Source organism: Lontra canadensis, unplaced genomic scaffold (genome assembly GCF_010015895.1).
Source record: "Lontra canadensis isolate GAN:19392208 unplaced genomic scaffold, GSC_riverotter_1.0 scaffold136, whole genome shotgun sequence".
NCBI lineage: Eukaryota > Metazoa > Chordata > Mammalia > Carnivora > Mustelidae > Lontra > Lontra canadensis.
In genome coordinates this window covers 3241963-3265160 of record NW_022631130.1, presented here as the reverse complement: position 1 = coordinate 3265160, position 23198 = coordinate 3241963, and the positions used below count along the sequence as shown (strand labels likewise).

General features: G+C 41.7%; 1 protein-coding gene and 1 long non-coding RNA gene across 3 annotated transcripts in view; both read left to right on the top strand.

Moving 5' to 3' along the window:
• PLEKHB2 (pleckstrin homology domain containing B2) overlaps window positions 1-13530 on the top strand; it is a 52125-nt gene extending 38595 nt beyond the window's left edge. For both annotated transcript variants that reach the window (XM_032843128.1, XM_032843127.1), the window contains 2 exons: window positions 8580-8685; window positions 13143-13530. In XM_032843128.1, coding sequence (XP_032699019.1) covers window positions 8580-8685; window positions 13143-13279 — 243 coding nt within the window. In that variant the 3' untranslated portion in view covers window positions 13280-13530. The remainder of the gene's footprint in view (window positions 1-8579; window positions 8686-13142) is intronic.
• A 2608-nt stretch (window positions 13531-16138) lies between these two features.
• On the top strand, window positions 16139-20824 carry LOC116858398. The gene is made up of 3 exons (XR_004380906.1): window positions 16139-16361; window positions 18131-18251; window positions 20713-20824. It is a non-coding gene; the product is annotated as an uncharacterized LOC116858398 (long non-coding RNA).
• Window positions 20825-23198: the final 2374 nt, after the last annotated feature.

Sequence of the window (23198 nt, the reverse complement as noted above, 5' to 3'; positions counted from 1 at the left end):
ACAAAATGTGACACAGAGACATGAAGTGAGCAAATGCTGTTGGAAAAATGGTGCTGGTAGACTTGCTCAATGTAGGGTTGCCACAAACCTGTCAATGTGTAAAAACACAGTATCTGCAAAGTGCAGTAAAGCAAAGCACAGTAAAATGAAGTATGACTGTATATCTTTTTGAGTCAGGGTTTTCATTTTCTTCTGATAAATACACAAAAGTGGAATTGTTGGGTCGTATGATAGTTCTATTTTTAATTATTGAGGAACCTCCATACTGTTGGCGATAGTGGTTGCACTAATTTACATTTCTGCCAGCAGTGCACAGGGTTTCCTTTTTTCCATATTCTCACCACCACTTGTTACTTGTTTTTTTTTTGTTGTTGTTGTTGTTGTTTATTTTAATTTATTTATTTTCTGTAAACATATTTTTATCCCCAGGGGTACAGGTCTGTGAATCGCCAGGTTTCCACACATCACAGCACTCACCATAGCACAAACCCTCCCCAGTGTCCATAACCCTACCCCCCTTCTCCCAACCCCCCTCCCCCCAGCAACCCTCAGTTTGTTTTGGGAGATTAAGAGTCACTTATGGTTTGTCTCCCTCCCAATCCCATCTTGTTTCATTTAGTCTTCTCCTACCCCCTTAACCCCCCATGTTGCATCTCCTCTCCCTCATATCAGGGAGATCATATGAGAGTTGTCTTTCTCTGATTGACTTATATCGCTAAGCATGATACCCTCTAGTTCCATCCACGTCGTCGCAAATGGCAAGATTTCATTTCTTTTGACGGCTGCATAGTATTCCATTGTGTATATATACCACCTCTTCTTTATCCATTCATCTGTTGATGGACATCTAGGTTCTTTCCATAGTTTGGCTATTGTAGACATTGCTGCTATAAACATTTGGTTGCACGTGCCCCTTCGGATCACTACGTTTGTATCTTTAGGGTAAATACCCAGTAGTGCAATTGCTGGGTCATAGGGTAGTTCTATTTTCAACATTTTGAGGAACCTCCATGCTGTCTTCCAGAGTGGTTGCAGCAGCTTGCATTCCCACCAACAGTGTAGGAGGGTTCCCCTTTCTCCGCATCCTTGCCAGCATCTGTCATTTCCTGACTTGTTAATTTTAGCCATTCTGACTGGTGTGAGGTGGTATCTCATTGTGGTTTGGATTTGTATATCCCTGATGCCGAGTGATACGGAGCACTTTTTCATGTGTCTTGTTGGCCATCTGGAGGTCTTCTTTGCAGAAATGTCTGTTCATGTCTTCTGCCTATTTCTTGATTGGATTCTTTGTTCTTTGGGTGTTGAGTTTGCTAAGTTCTTTATAGATTTTGGACACTAGCCCTTTATCTGATATGTCGTTTGCAAATATCTTCTCCCATTCTGTCAGTTGTCTTTTGGTTTTGTTGACTGTTTCCTTTGCTGTGCAAAAGCTTTTGATCTTGATGAAATCCCAGTAGTTTATTTTTGCCCTTGCTTCTATTATCTTTGGTGATGTTCCTAGGAAGAAGTTGCTGCATCTGAGGTCAGAGAGGTAGCTCCTGTGTTCTCCTCAAGGATTTTGATGGATTCCTTTCTCACATTGAGGTCCTTCATCCATTTTGAGTCTATTTTCATGTGTGATGTAAGGAAATGGTCCAATTTCATTTTTCTGCATGTGGCTGTCCAATTTTCCCAATACCATCTGTTGAAGAGACTGTCTTTTTTCCAATGGACATTCTTTCCTGCTTTGTCGAAGTTTAGTTGACCATAGAGTTGAGGGTCTATTTCTGGGCTCTCTATTCTGTTCCATTGATCTATGTGTCTGTTTTTGTGCCAGTACCATGCTGTCTTGATGATGACAGCTTTGTAATAGAGCTTGAAGCCGGAATTGTGATGCCACCAACTTTGGCTTTCTTTTTCAATATTCCTTTGGCTATTTGAGGTCTTTTCAGGTTCCATAAATATTTTAGGATTATTGGTTCCATTTCTTTGAAAAAAATGGATGGTATTTTGATAGGAATTGCATTAAATGTGAAGATTGCTTTAGGTAGCATCGACATTTTTCCAATATTTATTCTTCCAATCCAGGAGCATGGAACATTTTTCCATTTCTTTGTGTCTTCCTCAGTTTCTTTCATGAGTACTTTATAGTTTTCTGAGTATAGATTCTTAGCCTCTTTGGTTAGGTTTATTCCTAGGTATCTTATAGTTTTAGGTGCAATTGTAAATGGGATTGACTCCTTAATTTCTCTTTCTTGTGTCTTGTTGTTGGTGTAGAGAAATGCAACTGATTTTTGTGCATTGATTTTATATCCTGACACTTTACTGAATTCCTGTATAAGTTCTAGCAGTTTTGGAGTGGAGTCTTTTGAGTTTTCCACATATAGTATCATATGATCTGCGAAGAGTGATAGTTTGACTTCTTTGCCGGTTTGGATGCCTTTAATTTCCTTTTGTTGTCTGATTGCTGAGGCTAGGACTTCTAGTACTATGTTGAATAGCAGTGGTGATAATGGACATTCCTGCCGTGTTCCTGACCTTAGCGGAAAAGCTTTCAGTTTTTCTCCATTGAGAATGATATTTGTGGTGGGTTTTTCATAGATGGCTTTGATAAAATTGAGGTATGTGCCCTCTATCCCTACACTTTGAAGAGTTTTGATCAGGAAGGGATGCTGTAATTTGTCAAATGCTTTTTCAGCATCTATGGAGAATGTCATATGGTTCTTGTTCTTTCTTTTATTAATGTGTTGTATCACATTGATTGATTTGCAGATGTTGAACCAACCTTGCAGCCCTGGAATAAATCCCACTTGGTCGTGGTGAATAATCCTTTTAATGTACTGTTGAATCCTATTGGCTAGTATTTTGGTGAGAATTTTCGCATCTGTGTTCATCAAGGATATTGGTCTGTAGTTTTCTTTTTTGGTGGGATCCTTGTCAGGTTTTGGGATCAAGGTGATGCTGGCCTCATAAAAAGAGTTTGGAAGTTTTTCTTCCATTTCTATTTTTTGGAACAGCTTCAGGAGAATAGGAATTAGTTCTTCTTTAAATGTTTGGTAGAATTCCTCTGGGAAGCCATCTGGCCCTGGGCTTTTGTTTGTTTGGAGATTTTTGATGACTGTTTCAATCTCCTTACTGGTTATGGGTCTGTTCAGGTTTTCTATTTCTTCCTGGTTCAGTTGTGCTAGTTTATATGTCTCTAGGAATGCATCCATTTCTTCCAGATTGTCAAATTTGTTGGTGTAGAGTTGCTCATAGTACATTCTTATAATTGTCTGTATTTCTTTGGTGTTCGTTTTGATCTCTCCTCTTTCATTCATGATTTTATTTAATTGGGTCCTTTCTCTTTTCTTTTTGATAAGTCTGGCCAGGGGTTTATCAATCTTATTAATTCTTTCAAAGAACCAGCTCCTAGTTTCTTTGATTTGTTCTATTGTTTTTTTGGTTTCTATTTCATAGATTTCCACTCTGATCTTTATGATTTCTCTTCTCCTGCTGGGTTTAGGCTTTCTTTGTTGTTCTTTCTCCAGCTCCTTTAGGTGTAGGGTTAGGTTGTGTACCTGAGATCTTTCTTGTTTCTTGAGAAAGGCTTGTATGGCTATATATTTTCCTCTCAGGACTGCCTTTGCTGTGTCCCACAGATTTTGAACCGTTGTATTTTCATTATCATTTGTTTCCATGACTTTTTTCAATTCTTTAATTTCCTGGTTGACCCATTCATTCTTTAGAAGGATGCTGTTTAGTCTCCATGTATATGGGTTCTTTCCAAATTTCCTCCTGTGACTGAGTTCTAGCTTCAGAGCATTGTGGTCTGAAAATACGCAGGGAATGATCCCAATCTTTTGATACCGGTTGAGACCTGATTTAGGACCCAGGATGTGATCTATTCTGGAGAATGTTCCATGTGCACTAGAGAAGAATGTGTATTCTGTTGCTTTGGGATGAAATGTTCTGAATATATCTGTGATGTCCATCTGGTCCAGTGTGTCATTCAAGGCCTTTATTTCCTTGTTGATCTTTTGCTTGGTTGATCTGTCCATTTATGTGAGGGGAATGTTAAAGTCCCCTACTATTATTGTATTATTGGTGATGTGTTTCTTTGCTTTTGTTATTAATTGGTTTATATAGTTGGCTCCTCCCACGTTAGGGGCATAGATATTTAAAATTGTTAGATCTTCTTGTTGGACAGATCCTTTGAGTATGATATAGTGTCCTTCCTCATCTCTTATTATAGTCTTTGGCTTAAAATCTAATTGATCTGATATAAGGATTGCCACTCCTGCTGTCTTCTGATGTGCATTAGCATGGTAAATTGTTTTCCACCCCCTTACTTTAAATCTGGAGGTGTCTTCGGGTTTAAAATGAGTTTCTTGTAGGCAACATATAGATGGGTTTTCTTTTTTTATCCTTTCTGATGTCCTGTGTCTTTTGATTTGGGCATTTAGCCCATTAACATTCAGGGTAACTATTGAGAGATATGAATTTAGTGCCACTGTATTTTCTGTAAGGTGACTGTTACTGTATATTGTCTCTGTTCCTTTCTGATCTACTACTTTTACGCTCTCTCTTTGCTTAGAGGACCCCTTTCAGTATTTCCTGTAGAGCTGGTTTGGTGTTTGCAAATTCTTTCAGTTTTTGTTTGTCCTGGAAGCTTTTAATCTCTCCTTCTATTTTCAATAATAGCCTAGCTGGATATGGTATTCTTGGCTCCATGTTTTTTTCGTTTAGTACTCTGAACATATCATGCCAGCTCTTTCTGGCCTGCCAGGTCTCTGTGGATAAGTCTGCTGCCAATCTAATATTTTTACCATTGTATGTTTCAGACTTCTTTTCCTGGGCTGCTTTCAGGATTTTCTCTTTGTCACTAAGACTTGTAAATTTTACTATTAGGTGACGGGGTGTGGACCTATTCTTATTGATTTTGAGTGGAGTTCTCTGCACCTCCTGGATTTTGGTGCTTGTTCCCTTTGCCATATTGGGGAAATTCTTTCCAATAATTCTCTCCAATATACCTTCTGCTCCCCTCCCTCTTTCTTCTTCTTCTGGAATCCCAATTATTCTAATGTTGTTTCATCTTATGGTGTCACTTATCTCTCGAATTCTGCCCTCATGGTCCAGTAGCGGTTTGTCCCTCTTTTGCTCAGCTTCTTTATTCTCTGTCATTTGGTCTTCTATATCGCTAAATCTTTCTTCTGCCTCCTTTACCCTAGCAGTGAGAGCCTCCATTTTTGATTGCACCTCATTAATAGCTTTTTTGATTTCAACTTGGTTAGATTTTACTTCTTTTATTTCTCCAGAAAGGGCTTTTATATCTCCCGAGAGGGTTTCTCTAATATCTTCCATGCCTTTTTCGAGCCCGGCTAGAAACTTGAGAATCGTCATTGTGAACTCTAGATCTGACATATTACCAATGTCTGTATTGATTAGGTCCCTAGCCTTTGGTACTGCCTCTTGTTCTTTTTTTTTGTGGTGAATTTTTCTGCCTTGTCATTTTGTCCAGATAAGAGTATATGAAGGAGCAAGTAAAATACTAAAAGCGTAGCAAAGACCCCATGAAAATATGCTTTAACCAAATCAGAAGAGATCCCAAATCGTGGGTGGGAGGAGAAAGGGGATAAAAAGAGGCTCAGAAAGAAAAAAAAAAAAAAAGAAAAAAGAAGAAAAAGAAAAAAAAAGAAACAATTAAAAAAAGAAAATGAATAAAGATAAAATATAAAAAAGAAAAGAATATGTATATATATATGATAATCTAGTTAAAAACTTTAAAAAAGAAAAGGGTAAAAGTAAAAAAAAATTTAGTAGAAGAAGAGAGAAAAAAAAATTGAAAAAGAAAAAAAAAAGTAACTGTAAGACTAAAGAATCATGGGGAGAAGAAAGCCATGAGTTCTGTGCTTTGCTTTCTCCTCCTCTCGAATTCTGCCGCTCTCCTTGGTATTGAAACTGCACTCCTTTGGTAGGTGAACTTGGTCCTGGCCGGATTTCTTGTTGATCTTCTGGGGGATGGGCCTGTTGTAGTGATTCTCAAGTGTCTTTTCCCCAGGCGGAATTGCACCGCCCTTACCAAGGGCTGGGCTGAGTAATCTGCTCGGTCTGCTTTTGGGAGCTTTTGTTCCCAGAGCACTTTCCATAGAGTTCCGGAGGACGCGAATGAAAATGGCGGCCTCCCAGTCTCTGGCCGGGAGGAGCCGAGAGCTCGGGGCCCCACTCCTCAGTGCGCCCTCAGAGAATAGCACCCAATTACTCCGGTCTGCCGGGCCTCTGGCCGCGCTCTGAGCTCACTGAGCCTGCGATCGGTTCAAGGTAACCCCGAGCTATGAGCTCACTCCTCGTCTCTGTCTCTGTAGCCGGCTTCCCCGCTCTCATACCTGCAAGCTCTGCGACACTCAGCCACCCCCAATCGTTCTGTGACCCTGCGGGACTTGAGGCCACACTGACCCTGTGTGGCTTCATCCCTGTTTAGCCTCTGGAGCGATGTTTCTCAGCGGAGCAGACTTTTAAAAGTCCTGATTTTGTGCTCCGTTGCTCCGCCGCTTGCCGGGAGCCGGCCCCTCCCCCCACGGTCTATCTTCCCATAGCTTTGGATTCACTTCTCCTCCAGTCCTACCTTTTAGAAAGTGGTTGATTTTCTTTCTAGAATTGCTGTTTTTCTCTTCGATCTCCCATTGGATTTGTAGGTGTTTGCAATCTTTAGATAAGCTATCTAGCTGATCTCCTGCTATCTGAAGTAGTCTCAGCCTGCTACTTCTCTACCATCTTGACTCTGTTTTTTTTTTTTTTTTTTTTTTTGATACTAGCTATTCTAACGAATGTAAGGTGATTCCTCATTGTGGTTTTGATTTGCATTTCCCTTATGATGAGTGATGTTAGCCATTCTTACATAACCCTATTGGCCATCTGTCTGTGGAAAATGTCCATTGAGATTCTCTGCCCATTTTTTAATCAGTTTTACTTTTGTTATTGAATTGTATGAATTTCTTTTATATGTTTTGAGTATTAATCCCTTATCAGATACGTGGTTTGCAAATATTTTCTTCCATTTAGTAGGTTGCCTTTTCATTTTCTTGACCATTTCCTTTGCTGTGAAGAAAGTTTTTATTTTTTATTTATTATGTATTTATTTATTTTGGGGGGCACAGAGGGAGAGGGAGAGAGAGAATCTTAAGCAGGCTCCACACCTTGTGCAGAGCCTGACACGGGGCTTGATCTCATGACCCTGAGAATCATGACCTGAGCCAAAATCAAAGAGTCGGGCATTTAACTGACTAAGCCACCCAGGCGCCCCCAGAAACTTTTTAGTTTATTACAGTCCCAGTTGTTTATTTTTGTTTTGGTGTCAAATCCAAAATATTGCTGAGACCTATGTCAGGTGGCTTACTATGTTTTTCTACTAGAGTTTTTTGGTTTCAGGTCTTATGTTCAAGTCTTTTAATCCATTTGAGTTGATTTTGTGTATGATATAAGATAGTGGTTCAGTTTCAGTCTGTACATGTGGCTGTCCAGTTTTTCAAATGCCATTTATTGAAGAGACTGTCCTTTCCCCATAGCGTATTCATGTTTCATTTGTCATAAATTAATTGACCATATATGTGTGGGTTTGTTTCTGGGCTCTCTTTTCTGTTCCATTGATCTCTGTGTTTTTATGCCAATAGTATACTGTTTTGGTTACTGTAGCTTTGTCCTATAGTTTGAAATTGGGGCGTGTGATACCTCCTGCTTTGTTGTTTTTTCCCTTAGGATTGCTCTGACTGTTGGGGTCTTTTGTGATTCCATACAAACTATAGAATTGTTCATTCCGTTTCTGGGGGTAAAATACCATTGGAATTCTGATACGGATTGCATTGAACCTGTAGATTATTTTGGATAGTATGGCTATTTTGGAATTCTGATACGGATTGCATTGAACCTGTAGATTATTTTGGATAGTATGGCTATTTTAACTATTCTTACAGTCCATGAGCACAGAATATTTTCATTTATTTGTGTTTCCTTCAGTTTTTTGTTTTTTTTTCCCTTCCCTTCAGTGTCTCATGACTCAGTGTATAGGTCTTTCTCTTGGGTTAAATTTATTCCTAGGTTTTTTGTTTCTGATGTATTTGTAAATGGGATAGTTTTCTTAATTTGTCATTCTGATAGTTATTAGTGTGTGGGAACACAAAAGATTAGTATATGTTGATTTTGTATCCTGTAACTTTACTGAATTCCTTTTTTTAGTTCTAACAGTTTTTTTGGTAATTTTCTTTAGTTTTCTAGGTATAATATCATATCATCTGCAAATAGTGACAGTTTTACTATTCCTTCTTAATTACTATTACTATTACTTCTCAATTTATTTGCCTTTCATTTCTTTTTCTGGCCAGGACTTTGATTATCATGTTGAATAAAAGTAGTAAGAGTGGTTAACTTATTGTCTTGTTCCTTATCTTAGAGGAAAGGTTTTAACTTTTCATTGTTGAATATGATGTTGGCTGTGGGCTTGTCATATATGGCCTTTATTAAGTTGAGGTACATTCCCTCTCCACCCATTTTGCTGAGAATTTTTATTATAAATTGATGCTGAATTTCAAAAGTATGTTTCTGATGGGCCTATTTCTTTTCAACAGGCATATGGCTATGGTCCATACAGTGGTGCATACCCTCCAGGAACTCAAGTTGTCTATGCTGCGAATGGGCAGGCTTATGCTGTACCCTACCAGTATCCATATGCAGGTAACTCATGCCTACCTTTTACTTCTTACATCTTTATTTAGTGGGTAGATGAGTCCTGAAGGATTTCTGTTTCTCAGTTTAAGGATAAGTGAGCTATGTTTCTGGTATAGATCTGCTACTGTGTTTAAAAAAAAGCATTATGTATTTTTATACTACCTCAGAAAGTTAGAATATGCTTTTTAAAAACTTCACTATTGGATCTAGTTTTGTTCCCAAGGAGAGAATTTGTAGTTACTGGTATTCACTTGTATTAAAGAGCAACCAAACTAAGAGGCCAGTTTTAAGTGATAATTTCTCTTATTTTTCTCTTCTGGTTACATCCTTTAAAAATTAACACTAGTCAGGTGATATTCCCTTTTGCAGGTGAAGTAAAGGCCTGGAAGGTACTTATATTTATTCTGGGCTTTTGATGCACGTTTTCCATTTTTCACCTTTCACCGAGAAAGATTGTAGATACGAGTAACTAACCTGTGTAGGTAGTATCAAGTCCTGTGTGCAGTTTTGACAGTGGGAGGTCTAAGGTAGAGGTATTGGAGAATGCTGGCCATGAGGCTGGAGCTCCCAGTCAGGGCGAGGGGGCAGAGAGCCATGTGACTGATGTAATGAAGAGCAAGTGTCACCCAGATGCTGGGAGAGCAAGGGAAGTCTGGAAGGGGCAGGTTGCAGTAGACATGGCATGTCAGATCAACATATAAGACAATGAGCTGGTAAATAGCCTAGAACAAGAGCCCAGAGCTCAGAGAGATACAGGAAATCTGAGGGTGTTGTGAGCAAACCTAGTTCTATGTCTTAACACAGAGGCAGTGGAAGGAGAATCTGTTATCAGAAAGGTAAGTAAGTGGTTACTGATGCTAATGCCACAGAGATTCCCAGGAGTCACCAGCCCCATGTCAAAGTGTCCTTTTACTTGTTGGTGGTTACTTTGGTTTCTCATATTTTAGCACCTAATATGAGAGTTTCTCTGGTCATCTGTTTCTGAAGTCTGATGCAGTTCACTCAGCTAGCATCGAGTATGAGGGATTCTTCTTGCTTGACTTTTTCATGTCAAATTGAAAACGAATAAAATGCTGATGCTAAAAAATGAAGTATTTGTTGGTCCTGTGATCTTAGCACAACTGTTTTTTGAATTACCTTCACCATATAAAATGAATTTTTCATCTTTGCAGTCTTACATTACTTTTTGCATTTTTTTCTCATTTTAAAATTCTATATATTTTGTCTAGAATGCTGCATAATCTCCATAAGTATTTTAATGACTGCATATTATCATATTGGGTGATACATTATTTGAATCTTCTAGTATTGACTGTTTACTTTCTTTTTTTTCCTGTTTGCAATTGTAGATACTACTTTCAACATCTGATGATTTTCTTTTTCATTCCTGTTAAATCTGTTTTAGAATATATTTATATTTATATTTAGAATGTATTTATATTTAGAATATATTCAGTTCATATGTCAGAGGGCATAGACATTTATATTTCTTTTGATACCATATTTATAATAGTTCTCAAACATGCAAAAGTAGGGACAGTAGTTTAATGAGCTGTCATTTTCCCATTACCAGCTTCAGTTACCACATCATGCCTAACTTTGTTTCACCTCCATCTCCTTTCCTCATCTCTGGATTGTTTTGAGGGAAATTCGGACTTTACATCATTTCATCTGACAGTATGACAATAAATCTTGATACCAGTTACCGAGTTGATTCTCAGAACAGTTTGCCAGTTTCCAATACCACTAGGAGTTCATGAAACACTGGTTTCTCAGTTGTCCTGCAAGAGTTCCTATAGTTGTTAGCTCTGAAAGTTTTGATAGCGTTCTTAGGTCTAAAGTGAACTGTCAAGTTGCTTTAGTTTACTTTTCTCTGATGATTGGTGAAGATAAACATGGTATAATTGTTTATAAATTTAATTTCTTTGCCCATTTACCTTGGAGTTGGTGGTGGGTTTTTAAGCCCTAGCCTAACCAAGTCATGAAAGCCAGCCTCTTTCTTACTCAGTTGCAGACTTCCAGACTGGGGTAATCTCAGCTGTTTCTTACTGTTCAGAAGAGCTGAAGTTTTGTGGAAGTACTTGAGAAGGGAATTTATATAAATCAGATTCTATCTTTGCTATTCATTTGCTTCATAGGAAAAGAAAGAGCACTCTCATGTGGGCATCCTCAAGATATTTGCTGCAAAGGGCAGAGTTAAGTAGGTCGTCATTCAGGATTAGCATTGTGACCAGCTAGCAGGTGTGCTTGCTCTGGAGGGGCCGAGTTGATTTGTGGTCATCCCACAGTAGCATTGTGGTGATAACAAGACAAGCGCTCCTCAGCTCTTCTAGATACCTCAGTCCTTTGCCATCTACATGACATACTGCCTTCCATTGTTCATAGGCATCATCCTCATCATGTGTAGAGCAGGTTAAAGGCCTTCTCTCCCCCCTCCCCCCCCTTTTTTGTTTTAAGATTTTGCTTTTAATCTCCACACCCAACATGGGACTCGAAGTTAAGACCCCAAGACCAAGAGTCACATGCTCTACTGACTGAGCCAGTCAGGTACCCTAAGATTTTCTCTGTAATATGATTGGAGCTAGTGGTCAGTCAGCCAATTTAAAAAGTGCAAAGGGTGCTGTGTACATACTGTAAGTGTTCTGTTGTAATTTACCCTCATTAGTGGACAGTTGTTCAGCTGTCTTTTGATATAGGCTCTAGGTCTTTGCTTTGAGTTGGCTCCTTTGACTGGAGTTTTCTTTCTTACAAAGATTATACTCATGACACGTTATTGCACTGCACTTTCCCTTGGCAAGTACAAATGACAAGTTCAGATTTTGTGATTCTTCTATAATTTACTCAGTTCCTTGCTTTGTAAATGTTACCTGCCTTTATTTAGTTGTCCTTAAAGTATCTACTTTAGTTATGCGGGGAAACAGTATCTGCCTGTTTCACATTCACATTTTGACCATTTATGTAAACCTTAGTTAAGTTAGGTAATTACAATAACTACAACTTAGAAATGTCCCCACTGACTTGGATTAGGAGTTCCCTCCTTGGAACAGAGGTGAGCAGAAGCTGCAGGAGAGGGCTCTCCTGGTCATGTGATATGGGTGTCTCTTGGTATGTATGACCTACTGAGGGTAATGCAGATTTAGATGGTCAAAGGGATCTTTTAATTAAGTCAGCTTCCTAGTTTCTACTATCCTACATTTCATAGTTACAGTTCCCTAATTGAAGACTTTTAACTACAAGGCTGTGAAAGGAAATATTATGGTTCACCAATTTTGAGATTTAAACATTGTGTAAAAGACTGTTGACTTCCAGTGCTGTTACCTATACTTGATCAGCCCTAGGTTTATAGTGGTCTCATTCTGCTACGCTGTGGCTTTGGGTTTTTTTCTCTCCTATCTTTCTCCATCTCTTTGAGGCATTAGTGGTTATGAGTGCACACTTCTAGCTCAAGTGCCTGGGTTTGTGAGCCCTTACTGCCTTTAAGCCTTGTGTGCCTCACTTTTGCCCATCGGTAAAATGAGGATAATAATAAACTCAGTTCACAAGGTTGTTGTGAGGATTAAGTGAGTCAGTACATGTAAATGCTTGTAGTACTGTAAATGCTTAGAGTGATAAGCCTTTATTCTGCTGTTGGTTTTCATCTCCATGTATACATTACTGTTGGATTAGTGTCTAGCTCCCCTAGGGCTGAATTGTTAAGGAAACAGCGGGTCAGGGAGGAAAGTTAATGTTATTTATATTTGAGTAATTTTAAAGCTAATTAGCTGTTAGACAATATAGTTGTGAAGTATAGAAGATGTTCTCTTTGTTCAGTGATACATTTCCAGTTGTAAATTTTAATCACGCAAATTAAATACTAAATGTGTTTAAAGTTTGCTTTTTAAAAGTTTTCCCTCTAATATAATTATTTTCCCCCGTAAGGACATGATTAAAAATGAAGAATGAATTATATTAGCAGATTTAAGGTTTAATTTAAAAATCGTTTACATGAATATCAAGAAACTCATTAGCTTTCAAATGGGTTTTACATTTTTAACTTTAGGTGCAGATTCTTGGCTCTCACCTTGTCTGTAGGCTCTGTGTATCTCCCATGCTGTTCCCCCATCTACCTGTCATACTAATGAGCATGATGTGGGAGGCAGAAGTGGACATTGGAACCTGGAACTTACAGCTTCATTAGGATCCTGCTATTTGCAGTGGTTGGGGCTTTGGACCTTGCAAAGTTGAGCATCTTAATTTCCTTTTAGTGTAGTCTTAGAAACTGTCATCTGAGCCTTTGGTGAAGGAGAGCTGGGGTGTACCCACTCAGCCACCCTACACACCTCCAGAGGAAGACAGCACCGTAAGGGAAGGATGCACATGCAGGGAGATGTGGCCTTTACCATTTTCAGGACACGCTGTCTTTTTGAAGGAATGTTGGACTTAAACTGCTCCTCACAATGTCTACTTTTTTACTTCCTTTTTAGGACTTTATGGACAACAGCCTACCAACCAAGTCATCATTCGGGAGCGGTATCGAGATAGCGACAGTGATCTGGCACTGGGCATGCTGGCTGGAGCTGCCACGGGCATGGCCTTAGGTTCTCTGTTCTGGGTCTTCTAGAATCCTTCAGATCTGGATGTGCCTAGCTTCTGATGCCCTGTGTTCAGTACTATAATTTGCAGGGTGTTTCTGTTGGTGATAAATGTTTTTAATAATAGTTTGAATAGTTCTTTTGAAACTGGTGACATCATAGTTATAACTAATCCATCTACTGTAGAGAAGACTTCTGACTTTTGTTTAGCTAAAACGTGGACTCTGGCTTACTGGCTCATTCCAGAAATTTCTTTGTAGAACTCTCAGAATACTTTATTTGAACATACTTGTTTTGAAAGGCTTTTTCTTTTCAGTTAGGTGTAATGCTTAAGGGACAGTTTACTTTAGTGTTATGTTAATAGTCTGATGGTATATGAGTGAGTTATGTGGCAAGGAGAACTGCAGCTTCTTTCTGTTTAACATCAAACTTTCAAGCCTCAGATCAGAACTGGCTGCATGTAACTTCAGGAATTGTGGGCTGGTAAGTTCTCAGGAACTTCACTGAGGCAGTGGGGTCATGATATGGGTCCAGTTACTGCTCAGGATGATGGGGGAAGGGCAGCCTTCCCTCTCCCCTTCCCCCCTTTAAAATGATTCTTCCTCATTTTATTCTTTGTTTCCTTGGTAGCAATACTTGGAAAATATCCCACATTAGGAATTGACTTGAGCCTTAAAGTTTTAGGGCTTTATCCTTTAAAACTTGAAGAAGGCAAAATAGTTACAAGTATGTGGAGGTAGGTTTGTTATTCAGAGACATTATGATTTTAGTGTCTGTTCTGAGTATTTTTATTGCCACCTCAGCCTACTTATAGCTTATTTTTCTACCTGTTAAGAAAGTGCTATTAAAAGAATGGTGAGGAAAATGGAATGAGAGCCATAGTTACAGTGTTACTGTGTCAGGCCTTCAGAGATTGCACTGTGCAGAGGATGCTCTTTTCTGTCCTTCTAAAGGCTATTAAAGAGCAGGTGTCCTGTTTTGTGCAGGACTGGGGCATTGTGGCTGTCCCCCAAGCACTGGGGTGCATGGAGCCTTGTGGGGGCATAGTGAGGGCTCTTGGGACCTTGGCTGTGGGAAAGACTCAGGTTATAGATGGCAAATGAGGCCTAAGGACTTGAATGACTTGGTGTCAAGATATTCCTCAACCTGACCAGGTTGCCAGCTTTGTTTTTATTCCTGACTCAGAGAAGCTTAAACATTTAATTTTGAGTCCCAGCTATGTGTAAAGCTCACAAAACCCAAAATCCTGCCCTTCTGTTATTTACGTAAATTTTTAAAGCGCCTAATTAGTGCAGTTTTCTGTCCTGCATGCTTTAAAAAATGTACTTCTACTAAGGCAGTTTAGCACAGTAATAGTCCCTGCCCTTGCACTCCATGTAGCCATGCTTCCACAGAATATGTTCCTAGTAACACAAAATATTTTTATTTTCTATGGCCAGTTACATACATAGCTCATTTGTTTTATTGGTCAACTGACTCTATCTCTGAGCAGACTTAAATAGATTTCCATTTGAAGCCATCTGCCAAGCGACCTTTCCTGGACAGTTGTGGTGAACCTACTGCCACTGTAGAGTCTGTATCTAGCTGAAAGGAGGTACACTTGACTGTCACCTCTTTGGATATTTGGGATGGTGGAAAATTGCCAGATGATGTGTGACAACGCTGGTTTTGATGGTTAAAAATGTTGCTTTTATGATTTTACATCCTATATAATAAGAATGGCTTTGTTGAGATTGTAGTCATTACTAGAGCTGGATGCTTTACTAATAAAATATTAAACAGTTTTTAATGTTGCATTGGGGTATTAATTTTGAACATGGAGTTACTGGAAGCACAGACTACTGAGTTATATCACTGAAATGCCCAGGAAGCAGAGTCCCCCCACTGACAGAAAGGGAGGTGTGAATTGAAGCTTGGGCACATGTTGTGCACCCTGTTGGCCAGCCCGATTGGGTAGACATAGTTGAGCCTGGAAATTCACTGTTGCTGGTGACTTGATGCTGACATGAAATGCATAGTAGTTATAAAGATGGGCTGAGATACTTCATTTCCCTGGTCCAACTTCTGAAGAGGTTTATTTTGTGATCAATTTAGGTAATCCTAAATCAACGAGTTAGATGAGGTAGAAGGAACTTGTTCAGGTGTTAGTAAGCATTGCACTTTCATTAGGTACTTCTATATAAAGGACCTGAAAGAAGTTGGCCACTGACATTGCACATTTGCCAGTCTGATTGTTCTTTTAATTCCTGGAGTGTACTTCAGGTCTTAGTAAAGAGAAGGGAGAAACCAGTGGCTGTGTTTCAGATGATCATCCTGAAACAGGCCAGGCCAGGCCCCAAGACCTGGATCATAAGGAGATGTTCTATGGTTGAGATGAATGGCCCAAGTTTATTTTCTACCTCAGTTATGATCCTGTTTCATTTTTCTTTCTCCTTCCCAAGTTTATATAGACATAGGCATGGAATGCAGTTCCATTATTCCCCCCAGAACTGATCTATTTTCTGACTGCTTCTTGTGTCCACAGAACCTGTTTTTCCCTATATATGCAAATTTTATGTTTATAAGTGAAAATGTTAGTTCATTAAATGATTAACTGTAGAGCATGTTTCATTGTGACTTCTTTTTTTTTTTTTTTAATTATTTAAACTAAAAAATAAAACCCAGCTTACCCCATTTCTCCCACCACCCTCTCCCGACTTCTGGCAACCACCAGTCCTTTTTTTTAGGTTATTTTACAGTAACACCCTGTTAGCTATCTCTGCTGCATCATGGGCAATAAGAATGGCACTCACTGAGAATTCCCTAAGTGCTGGGGAATGTGTTACTACATCAGAAACCAATGAGCCATTAAATTGATAGCCTGGATTCATCCTGGCTGATTTCATCCAGCATAGCCTGGATGAAACGGGCTCAGAAGTTAAATACTTTCCTCAGGAGCACACAGGTAGTAAGTGAAATGGGTTTGTATCTGATACTAAAGCACATTCTTTTTCTCTCTACCATGTGCATATAAATAAAGTGTAATTTCCACATGAAAATAGATGGCATGAAGAAGTAGAAAACTAATGGTATCATAATCCTTAACCAGATCTACTTGGCAGTGTGGGTTCAGTAAGTTCTCCAATATTTTGGGTGCATGATTTTGTGGTGTTTGTTGTTTTTAAAAAATTACATTTTTGGGGCACCTGGGTGGCTCAGTTAAGTGTCTGCCTTTGGCTTGGGTCATGATCTCAGGGTCCTGGGATCGAGCCCCACATCGGGCTCTCTGCTCGGCAGGGAGCCTGCTTCCTCCTCTCTCTCTCTCTGCCTGCCTGCATACCTGTGATCTCTGTCTGTCAAATAAATAAAAATCTTTAAAAAAAATTAAAAAAAGAAATTTACGTTTTCTTTAGATCCTGAATTTCCTTGGTTTCCTATGGGCTAGTTTTTCTGTTTACCTAGTGCAGACTTTGATTAGATGGTGATGTGTGGTTGCATGTTACAGTTTAAGATGAGGAGTCTCATACCAGAAGCCCTGGATCTCTTGGTTTCATCTCTTTAGAAAAGAATCATCCAGAATTTTGCCTAGAGACAATTTCTGGACGTGGAGGAGAGTAGACACTCCATACACAGACTGTAGCCCTTCCCCTTTTCAGCCTGACTTTGTCACCATCTACTGCCAGGCTGACCCCTGCTGCCTCCAGATCCTTTTAAAACCTTTTTTTTTTTTTTTTAATAGGCTATACATATGCATAGCTCGAGAATTTAAAAAAAAATGAGATTCAGTAAGGGGTTTTCCACCTGCCCAATTCCTCCCCCGTCTTTGCTTAACTACTACCACTACTGGTTTATCCTTCATGGATCCTTCATGCATATATAAGCTAATAAAATATATTTTTCTCTCCTTTTTACACAAAGGGTGGTGTATATACCCATGGTACTCAGACTTTTTAGACTCAGGATCCTTTTACGCTGTTAAATTTTTGGAGACCTCCAAAGGGCTTTTTAATTTTTATTTTATTTATTTAAAAAAAATATTTTATTTATTTGAGAGCATGAATGAGAGAGCAGGAGCAGAGGAGGCAGAAGCAGACTTCACTTGGCAGGGAGCCTGTTGGGGGTGAGAGGGTCTGATCCCAGGACCCTAGGATCATGATCTGAGCCAAAGGCAGACACTTAACTGAGCCACCCAGGTGCCCCCCAAAGAGCTTTTTTATTTTTTAAAAACATTTTGTTATTTGAAAGAGAGCAAGTGGTGGGGAGGGGCAAAGGGAAGGAGAGAGAGAAGCAGACTCCCTGCTGAGCAGGAAGGCTGAGGGAGGCTTGATTCCAGGACCTGGAGATCAGAACTTGAGATGAAGGCAGACAATGTTTAACCAACTGAGCCACCCAGGCACCCCACCCCCTCGAAAGAGTTTTATAAATGTGATTTATATTCATTAAAATTTACCATATTATAAAATAAAATCCAGAGGGGCATCTGGGTGGCTCAGTGGGTTAAAGCCTCTGCCTTCAGCTCAGGTCATGATCCCAGAGTCCTGGAATCGAGCCCCGCATCAGGCTCTCTGCTTGGCAGGGAGCCTGCTTCCCACCCCCCTCTCTGCCTGCCTCGACCTACTTGTGATCTCTCTCTCTGTCAAATAAATAAATAAGGTCCTTATAAAATAAAATCCAGAAACTTAAAAAAGGTAAACCTATTGTGAGATATTAAACATAGAATTTATAAAAAATATTTTACAAAACAAAAATCAGTGAGGCAAATCGCTTTTACATTTGGAAAAATTTCTTTAGCATGTGGTTTAATGAAAATAGCTGGATTCTCCTATCTGCTTCTGCATTCAGTCTATTGTAATTTTTTTGTTGTTGTTGTTGTTTTGGTTTTTTTTTTTTTTTTTTTTTAGTTGAGGAATAGAAGGAAATCTGGACATGGACACGTGGTTGGAAAGGGAGGACCTAGCAGACACCCTGAAAGGATCTGAGACACTCTCAGGGGTCCTTGGATCATATTTGAAAACTGCTGATGTATGCTGTTCTATACCTCATTTTTCTTTTTGTTCTTTTCACATAACAGGTCTGAGGTATTTCTATATAAGCAAATAAAGAGCTTCCTTATTCATTTGATTTATCCTTTAATTTAGTCCAGTACCCATTTGGTTTTTGCTGTTGCTAACAGTTATGCTATTATGAAGTTACGGTACAAAAGTTACTTATCTCAGTGTGGGGCTCTTGAAGGGTTTGTGTTCTTGCTAGCTATGTAGAACTAGTGGATGTCAAGCTTCCCTGGAGCATAACTTTCCAAAGCTCTTACCTTGGATCACACCAAGACCTAGAAGTAAGAGTCATCCTCACTGCATGCAGAGACTGCTGTGATGAGCCACTTTAGATCTCAGGAGCTGAGTGCCAAAAACTTCACTAAGTCCCAGTCCTGTGGTTTGAATAGGAAGGGGAGAGTTGTGCTGCAGGCTGTCATTCAGGGACCACACTGGCTTCCATCTGGTTGTCTTAGAGTCCTTCCATGGATGCTTCTAACATCATGCTGGAAGAGAAAGATGGCGAAGATATATCCATTCCTTAGACTGGCAGTGATGCTCAACATTTTCATATTTCAGTGGTGAAAGCTAGTCACATGGCCCTGGCTGCAGGGTGTAGTCCAAGCTCAGGAAGAAGCTGCCCTGACTGTAGTTGCTGATGAACATACAGTAAATGGCAGATAATAATGGCCAACTATCCTAGACACTCAATGGAAATCAATTTCTACTAACCCTTATTTGCAAGATATTTATTGATTAGTACAATAGGTGGTTGCAAATTACATGTAAATTATTGGTTCACACAGCACAATTTATCATTTGGTCACAGATTTTTTTGTTCTTGTTCAATTATTTCTTTTCCTACTTACCAGTTGATGGGCAGGTTTGGACCTAGAGAAAGACAGCCACCCTTTCCAGTAACAAATGTAGTCATTTCATCCATTTCTTAAACTCATTCATCCCATCAAGTATTTACTGCGCATTGTGGCAGATTATATCATTGCCCCTGCCCTCATTGTTCCTCCTCCTCCCTTCCCTGAGAGTTACACATTCTTGCCTGCTTCTGCATGATGTACCGTGTCTCCACAGCCACTGGGAGGAACAGACCTCCCTTCCTTACCTGAGTTGTTGTATGTGGCATGCTTTGTCTCAGGAACAGTGAGGTTGCAGTGCCCAGGTGTTGAAGACAAGTGCATATTCCTGGGGCTCAAGCCCAGAAAGGCTGGAAAGGTCCAGGGTGGACTGGAGTCTTGAGTTTTCACCAGTTTCCAGGGCATTCTTTCCAGCCTTGATGCCCCTGGTCCCAGTTCTCCAAGCACTACCTGGCAGGAACACTTCTGCTTTCCTCTCACCTCTGCCAGTAGTACCTCCCTTCCACCCTTTCTGTGCCTACTGACATTCTAGGGAGGGAGCCTTTCTTCCTCTTCCAGCTCAAAACAGCAAGGAAGGGAGTGACACAGTGGGAAGCAGGCATTTGACCCTGGCTTTACACAGCTCTCTGGCCATTCTGCCTGGTCAGTGGTAAATCAGGTCAGAGGCACCTCCCCTGAGCCCTAGTCATCCAGATGACATTTCTTGAGCAGGTCATCCCCCAATGGACAGTGAACCTTGGGTGCTCTTGAGCAGTCTTTTAGGCAGGGCCCTGCCTAATTGTTGCGGTAACCTGTCAGAGGCCAACTGAGCATCTCATGGGCACAGGGAATGTGTGCCAGGTACAGTGAGAGGCTGAGGACCTGGGTCCTTGTGGAGAGGTGTTGTGGGTATGGTCCCGTGGAGGCTGTTCATCCCAGTCCTCAGGAGCTGCGTCTTATGCCCAGGTGGGGATGGCAGGTACAAGGGCAGGCTATACCTGCTCAGCTGATGAGCCGGAGGGACCATGGGAAGGACTCTGGGGCCAGCACTAAGGGAACATAGCATGGCCTCCTGAAGTCTAAGTATAATAATGACAGAACCATGACATGGATGGAACTAGAGGGTATTATGCTAAGCGAAATAAGTCAATCAGGGAAAGACAATTATCATATGATCTCTGATATGAGGAATTTGAGAGGGGGGGTGGGGGGGTTATGGGGGGAAGGAAGGGAAAATGAAGGGAAAGGAAAAATGAAACAAGATGGGACCAGAGAGGGAGACAAACCATAAGAGACTCAATCTCAGGAAACAAACAGGGTTGCTGGAGGCAGTGGGTTGGGAGGGGTGTGGGGTGAGGGTGGAGGGTGGGATAGGGTGGCGGGGTTATGGACATTGGGGAGGATATGTGCTATGGTGGGTGCTATGAATTGTGTAAGACTGATGATTCACAGACCTGTACCCCTGAAACAAATAATACATATATATATATATGTGTATATGTTCATTAAAACAAAACAAATAAAAAATAATGACAGAACCAGCCCACAAACACACAACAGTGGTCTAGATGTTTCTTCTTTTCCACTCTGTGTTTTTCCTAGGCCAATGGTTCTCTGAGTGTGGTCCCAGACCACCAGCAGCCTCCAGGAATCTATTAGAAATACAGACTCTGGCTCAGCCCAGACCTGAATCAGCAAGTCAGCCAGGTTGATTCCACTGCAAGTTCAATTCTTGAGAATGGCCTAAAATAGACTTCTTCCTCTCACCCTATCCTCACCCTCTGTCCTCCTCCTTCTCTCTGTCCCTCTAGCCTTAATCTCCCTCCCTCCTTCCCCTACTTCTCACTCTCTGTTCCATGTTCCACTTCCCTGCTGGTTCTGAGAATCACCACTGGGTGTCAGAGCAGCCCCAGGAATGTCTACTGTAAACCCCTCCCAGACCTGCCTGTGTCTCCCAGGGTTCCCACACTTACCCAGAAGAGGACGTGCTGGGATGAGGGTGTGGGCCTGATTGCAGAGTCTCAGAGTCCCTACAGCCATGCTCCGGCTCCCTAGTCACTGGCCTGGGCTGAGGCAAAGATTCAATGTTGCCCTGTCTTCTGTTTCCAGCATTTTGGGGCTGAGAAGCGGCCCCTGATTAGGTCCTGAGAGGAGGACGGGTTTGCTGAAGGTCACCCCGAGACTCTGTCAGGGCAGAGGGTGTTGCCCTGTCCTTCCTAACTGCCCAGTTAGGAGCACTTAGTGAGCACTGAGGTGGTGCATCTGCTAGAGTCTGTGGTGGGGACCAGAGTAGTGCCCAGCACCATATAGGCGGTCATGAGGGGTGTGAAGTTCACACCCAACCCTCTCTCCTGCCAAAGTGTATCTCTTGTTCTGGCCCTCCCTCCATATGGCTTCTCTAAACTCCTAGCTTTGAGTTCTGCTGGGAGCCCTGGCCTGGGCCTCCCAGGCTACTGAGGACTCCCTATAGATATCCAGTCCATATAGTTGGCCTCCCTGCCCTGCCCGTCCTGCCATACTGGTATTGTGGTAGACCATAGGCAGCCTGTCTCAGGCCCTGTCCAGCCTTGTGGCTACTTCTTCCACATGGAAGGGCAGTGTTCTTCTCCTGAACACACATCCCAGGCTTTGCCCACAATCCCTGCTGGGCTAGACCCACTTGAGCCCTCTCCTCCATTTCAGGCCAGAGTAGCGACCCACACACTCAACACACACTGAGCTCTGCTCAGTGCTAGGCACTGGGGCTGGATATACAGACTAGTTTTCTTCCTTGTGGAGCAACCACCCCAGCTTAGTGGATGCTGCAGAGTGGTGGAAGGAGCTGTAATAGAGGATGGGGGGTTATGTTGGGTTTCCAGACTGGGGCAGAGCCGTGAGTGGCCTTCAGCAGGGTGGTTCTGAGGACAGGGACTTGGAGAAATGTTGGGAGGTGCTGGAAGCTGTGTGGTGGGATGCCAAGCCTTGGGACGATTGGAAATGTGCTGTCAAACAAGCCTTGGCAGGACTTGCTGAGGGTTGGCTGGAGGATGGAGGGGATCCCTGACCAAGCTCCTAGGCTCCATCTGGTGGCCTCCGGATGTGGCTGGGGCAGAGACTCGGGAATGTGCTGTATGAAGGGAGAAGTTTCTCTTGCATGTTTTGATGGGAACATCTGGAGGGCAGGACAGGTCCGGGCACAAGGGTGGTAATTAAGGTCTGGAGCTGGTGATCAGGGGCAGAGGCATTCTCAAGGACATACCTACTGGGATGTGAGGCAGGCAGACAGCACGGAGGGTTGGAGCAGAGAAGACTTCGTTGAAAAGGGTGTATCAGTGGTGTGGTCAGGGGAGGTGGCAAGAGCGGATGGCCATTAGGTTTGGGAGTTGGAGGTCATCAGTGCCTTGACATGGGTCTGTGGAAAGCAGAGAGGACTGGAGTGGATCTGGGGCCTTTTCCTTCCTCAGGCCTTTATGGCAGGAGCCTGCCAGCTGGTGGTGAAACTCCTCTTCCTCTCTAGGGACTAAGCCTCTGAATACACTGGGTGACACAGGCTGAGCACCTCACAGAGTGGGCATGTGGACTCCAGACATGCAAAGACCCTCACAAGGGGGCCTGTGGCCATGTGAGGAGGGCAGGGGTCCAGGTGGTCAGGAAGCTACACATGGACTTGCCCAGCTGGGAACAAAGACTTGGTGTGTGCCCTAGAGACAGCATCTGCCAGGTTTGGCATTCAGCATCTGACATGGTTATCACCATCACCAACTCCACTATTTAAACAGGTCTGGCCTGAGTCACCCCAGCTCTGTGAGTGGTGGTACCCCATGCCACAGGGTCTGCAAGGAAGCCTGGTCGCCAAGGCAGGAAGGTGAGTGCCTGTGCAGTGGGGACCAGGAAGGAAAACTCTAGAGAGAGAAGGGCCCAGCTGTCTCCTCTTCCTCCTCTCGACATTGTCCCTGAGCCTCAGCAATCTCATCCTTAAAATGGGGACATGACAGCAGTTGCCTCGAGGGGTGCTCAGAAGTAGAGTTAACACATATGAGACACACTTAAAATATGCCCCACTCAGAGAGAGCACCCTGTGTGCTGCTCTTGAGGTCATTCCCACATGC